Raw genomic sequence first — 6,000 nt, forward strand, 5'->3', positions numbered from 1 at the left:
TTTGTTTCACACTTTATGAGCGCAGTTAGAAATTTTAACACTTAAAAGCATTCCTTAACCTCATGCTTTTAGGATAAAATGCTCATATCTTTAATGTTGCCACTACAAGGTTAACTCCAAGGACAAACTGCAAGATTGATAATACTGTTCCTTTAGGTTAAATAGAAATGAACAGAAAATAAAATAGAGGTGCATAATCCCTGAGCCACAAGAATCGTTGAGTTAGCTTGAATTACTGTTGAATTACTGCCGAACGCTCCCTGTCTTCCATTGGTTAAACAAATAGTCCCATCCCAGATGTATGCCATTGGTTGAGCCAGTGTTTTTCAGGATGCTCAAACAGACAGAAATGTTCTGAAAGCACCTTGTTACACTCTTCAGATGAATCAACCTACAATTTGCTGATAGTTTCCTCTGCATAGTGAATTGAGATTTGATAAAAGTTCAAAACACATGCAATTTTTTAAGATGTATTAGTGGAACATTCTTGCTATGTAGGTCTCAGTTGTTTTTACACATACATGACTTAGCTATACAGTACACTGTAAACTTGAAGGCAAATATTTGAAAAGGCTCACGACGTGGATTTTTTACACATTATTTTAATATGTTACATTTTAATATGTTTCACATATTTAAAATAGATTCTGCCCCTATGCCTGAAATTATTCATTTTTAAGGAGGTGGCTCCTTTAAGAATTGTCAGTAAACGGCTACTGTTATGAGTGGTTAACGTAGCTAAAATGTATCAATGCCCTCTCATTCAATGTGTTTTGAAAACATTATAAAAGTGATGTGTCGCCAAGAATGGTGTCCGATACTCGGAATTTGTGCTCTGAATTTAACCCATCCAAGTGCACACACACACACACACCCAGAGCAGTGGGCAGCCATTTTTGCTGATGTTGCAGTTGGGCTTTCGGTGTCTTGCTTAAGGGCCTCACCTCAGTCGTGGTATTGAAGGTGGAACATTCACTCCACCCACCTACAATCCCTGCCGGTACCAAGACTCAAACCCGCTACCTTTGGCTTACAAATCCGAGTCTAACCATTAGGCCATGACTGCCCCATATTATTCATATAAACAGTCTGCAGTGTAGCTGCTGCTACTGTACACTATCTGGAGTCAAATGCTCCAAACAAACATATAATCATTTAACGCGATCCGGGATGCCATTAAAAATAACTTTCACTGATAATTAAACTGACTTTTTTCTATTGTCCTCTTGCATTATCAGCGCACGTTTTTCCTGTTTAACACTGTAAAGCTGCTTTGACACAATCTGTATTGTATAAAGCGCTACATAAATAAAGGTGACTTGACCTGTCTTGACATGCACCTTCATTTTACTATAATACAACCATAAATGTGATACATTTTTGTTATTCAGAGAGTAGCATATGAGAGAGAGATCCAGCAGTTTATCTTCTCCTTTACTAGATTCAAACTTATTTGGTCGACAAAGTGTACCAGAATACCCACGGGACAATAAGAAAGCAGACGCACTGTAATCTTGTTACATAACAAAACATTTAATTCACTTTTCATTCAGCGTTAATCCGTTCTGTGTTCACCATGTGCCCAGGAGCATAATAAACACTTGTAGATTTCCACTGTGTTCATAAGATAACACTTTAGATAATACTTTCAGTATTAGATTCCAGCTTGAGATTATGTTACATACATGGCTTGGCGCATCAGGGGTGAGTGGATGATGACAGAGTTTTCATTTTTGGGGTGAAATATCCATTTAATGTATAACACAATGTTCTGGGTGAGCAAGCTCTATTGACAGCATCTGTGAAATGTTGTCTGAGTTACTGAGGAAACAATTCCCACATCTCTCAATTTGGAGCAACACATGCCTAATGCAGTAAGGCCTATTCACCCCAAGACCAAATAGTTTTGTTTCATGCAGAGAAGAAAAAGTGAGAAATATGAGGAAAATTTATTAATTGATTGAAATATTTAGTCTCACGTGTCAAGCATTCAAATTGACAGTCCTAAGAAAGGTGTAGAGTAAATTTTGTTAATCAGCACCATCTTTAGTACAAGAGTGAATTTGCTTTCCGTTTGACCTGATAAATACTCATTTTGGTTTTGGTGTAAATTATGTTAAAAACTAAAAGTTCAAAATTATTTTTATCTCAGACTTTTCTCTCTCTGCAAGATAAAAACTCTGATTTTTTTTCTCGCAATTTCAAGTGTACATCTCACAAATTCAGATTTTTTTTTTGTGCAATTGAGAGATATGAACGCGTATATCTGAGAATAAAAGAACTGCAAGTTATAAACTCACAATTCAACTTAAAAATGTGTGCAGGGTGGTGGTTTTCTTGTTGTCAGCATGCTTTGCATACTGTCTGCATACTGACTGGAGAAGGAGAACAGATGTTGAAATTAAGTGTTATTTTATGTGTTTTAGTAAAGGGAAAGACAGCCCTTTTAATGCTGTTATGTTTGACATTTTTTTCTGTTATGCTGACGTTTTTGTGATTACCACTGTGCTGAAGAGTAGTACTCGTGGATAGGTTGTAGATCACTATATGAAAAAAAACTCACTACATAGACTCTAAAATTAATCATTCCGTTAATAGTTAGATATTGCATGTGCATTGAATTTATGTTAAGTAAGTAACGTTTAGCATGGGTTATGTTAGCTGTTAATATGAACTAAAATAGATCAGACTGATTGGTTCTGGATCCAACACTGAGTTATGAAACGTGTTGGAACAAGTTTTTGAGTAATCAACTTAAAAATGTGTTTATGCTACAAATGATTAAGCCGAGTTCTTTTTTCTTTTCACTTTAACTACTTTATAGAACTGTTGTATAAAAGCAATCTTACACTCATAATCATGCTATTGTACTGAATATCAGATGTGAAGTCCATCAGTGCCATCACAATTATACAAAATAACAGCATGTTAATAATGGCTTAGTAGTATTTCACAGTACTTACAACAAGTATAGTGGCGCTGTGATATAAAGTGTGTGACCGAATTAAGATGAATATGGAGTGTAATTACAGTAGAAGGCGTCACTGCTCTTTGCCCTTGACTGTGCGTGTCGCAGGAGAGATCAGCTCTGATGGAGAGGCCGTGACGATGTGCTGACGTGGCTCTCATCAGCAGCACACTGTGGAAACCCGTGGGAGACAGAGAGAGCACGGAGTGAAGATCTGTCCAGCGGCACTGCAGTCACTCTCACTAGCGGAATAGCGTTCATTTAGAGGCTCAATGATGGAGGTTCCACGTGTGGGACACAGTGTCAGCAGCCCCACGAGCCCGTGCGAGGACATGATGAAGAATCTCAGTCTGGACGCCATCCAGCTTTGTGAGAGAGAAGGTAAAGAAGTGTCACTTTTGCTAAATTATCAATTTGTCCTCAGACAGGTGAACTGGAGTGGAGGAGCATTGCCATTGCGTTTGAGATTTGAAGACGGGGAAATATTTAAACGCATGCCAAATTCAAAATGCAAATGCATTTAAGGCGCACGCTTTTAAAGCTCCTGATGCATACTATAGGCTGAGGTTGCTCAGCTATTCTCGCATTTAGCTGCAGCTGGTTTGGTGTCATTGCATTGGCGCTTTCACTTGGAAACATCTTTGTAATGCACGCAGAAGCAATCACGCAACTCACGTGCGGAATAGCAGTTTTGTCTTTTTGAAAAACGTGCATTTACGGCGCGTGCGTGAAAGTGCGTGCTATAGATTTGCGCGTGAGGTTGCTTAGTTGTTTCTTCTTTAAAAAACATTGAATTTGAGCTTTCTAGACAAGGAGGGATTATTATAATTCATGCACCACCATAAGACTCATGTCCTGTGCTTCATAGTAAAACGACGTTTTTATGAACTAAATCACATAATTCCGTATCGATTAAATGCTTTTAAGTCGCATGCATGCACACTTAGGTGCAATCTATTATTTTCCTTTGGGTCACAGAAAGAGGTGCATGCTCTCCGAGCATTAATATTCAATGCGCTTGAATGCTTGTTTCAATATGATGCTCGCGTAACGTTCAGCACCATGGACACGGTCATTGCGCGCGCACCATACTGAAACAATACCGGATTGCAGCTGCATGCATCTGAGGCTATACGACCAGTGAGCAATTCACTCTCTAATGAAAGCAAAATGTTTAGTCGAGCCACACTCTGAATATGCTGATTCATCTGGGTGACACTGTATTGCCCATTGTCTTTTGCGCGTACTATGTATCTACTAAATTCATGAGTAATGGTTATGTACAGGATTTACATGGGTGTATCCCAGTGCGTGCGTTTCTAGGCATACTTAGTCATTGATTTTCCAGAGAAAGCTCTCTTGCCTCGTGCTGCTCTGGAACAGAGGAGCATACTTTTAAAATACAAAGCATTTCATATTAAAGAACAGAAACATACTGCCTACCATGTTTTTCCTTCTGTATCATAATGGCAGAATATTTATCACTTCATAAGTATTTGATTTTTGGCCAAGCCAATTAATTGTCTGATATCCAGACGTTTTGAAATTTTTTGCATACATTAAGTTGATAACTATAACTGACAGATGTGTGTCAGTTTCACAATCTAGTTTTTCGGTTTCAAATGCCGTTTAGTACATTTTGAGTAAACATCAAATGTAAATGAAAAAAAAAATGTTATGTACATATTTGCAATGTTGACACCCTGCTCTAGTAAACTGTATCAACTTTGCCATTGAAAACCCTAAGTCAACCACTAATAATCAGTACTAATATAATTAACAAGAGGTGAGGCAAATCAGAATATGAAGACTTGTTTATCATCAGTATATCAGAGCTAAAGCAAAGAACATGCTTTGCGTGAGCTGAACGAAATTTCCTTAGAGCTCTGACTTGTATTCTATACCAGTACTGTGCAGAGGAACTCGAAGTCCCTTCAGCCATGCTGTCACAAGACAGAGAGAGAGAGAGAAAAAAGAGAGAGAACATTCTTATTGACACGGTCCGTGCAGTGTAGCATTGACGCTGTCACGGTCCTTTGAGTGATATAATGGGTGTAGACACACAACTCTATTGATTTAGATTCTATTGTTTTAATGTTCTTATATGGACAGTGACAGATAAAGGCAAGCTTTTGAAATGTGCTGTAAATACGTTGTACATTCATATGGCTTTTTAACAGAATATATATTATTTGGATGCATCTGTTTGCACTAGACATGTTAAACACATGGAGAGAATCACAAAATCTGATTGGTTGATGGATCTTGGCTAATAATTTGCACAGATTTGGGCCAAGAAGGAACAAGACGAAGATATGATGAAAATGAATGAGTCACAATGGGTACGTTCTGTTCTGAGTTTTATACATCTCAGTGTGCCATATCAACACTCCGACTCACCTCCCCTCTCCATTTGTGTTGGCATAATGATGGACATCTGTGCCAGAGTTCAGAAGAATTGTTAACCAGTTTTATAAAGTTATGAAGTGACTTATTCCAAAAAAATTTTAATAATTTAATTGGAAAAGATTATCAAGGATCCAAGGATTAAGGCTCACAGATTCATGGCTATATCCACAATAGACACTGGGAACCACAGTAAGGAAATGATTCCCATTATTATTCAGATCAGTGGTCAACAGATGTGGGTTTTTTAGTGGCTGATTATAAAACTATTACTCACAATACTAAATATATGGTTACAGCCTTGCAAAGTGCCAATTTATTTATTGTTACTAACCCTAAGCCAAATCTAAACTATAAAGCACTGTTATTTCAGCCATTATCAGTGTACATTTGGAATTATACTTATTTGAATAGTTTTGTTTTTTACTCAGTTTCAACATATTTTTAATCACACATTATCACTGAAATAATAATATAATAATAAAAGTAATAGCCAATGACATTTCTCTATCAGCATATTTTATGGCAGTTATATATATATATACAGTGTATATATATATATATATATATATATATATACAGTGGGGCAAAAAAGTATTTAGTCAGCCACCAATTGTGCAAGTTCT

General features: G+C 37.1%; 1 protein-coding gene across 1 annotated transcript in view; it reads left to right on the forward strand.

The window, feature by feature from the left end:
• The first annotated feature begins 3,086 nt into the window (after nt 1-3,086).
• Nucleotides 3,087-6,000, forward strand: part of LOC107596569 (phytanoyl-CoA hydroxylase-interacting protein-like) — a 27,794-nt gene continuing 24,880 nt past the window's right edge. Inside the window, exon 1 of the mRNA XM_016287326.1 lies at nt 3,087-3,349. Within this exon, the coding sequence (XP_016142812.1) occupies nt 3,241-3,349 (109 nt within the window). The 5' untranslated portion in view covers nt 3,087-3,240. The remainder of the gene's footprint in view (nt 3,350-6,000) is intronic.

This window comes from Sinocyclocheilus grahami, unplaced genomic scaffold (genome assembly GCF_001515645.1).
Source record: "Sinocyclocheilus grahami isolate Dianchi unplaced genomic scaffold, SAMN03320097.WGS_v1.1 scaffold221.1, whole genome shotgun sequence".
Classification (NCBI taxonomy): Eukaryota; Metazoa; Chordata; class Actinopteri; order Cypriniformes; family Cyprinidae; genus Sinocyclocheilus; species Sinocyclocheilus grahami.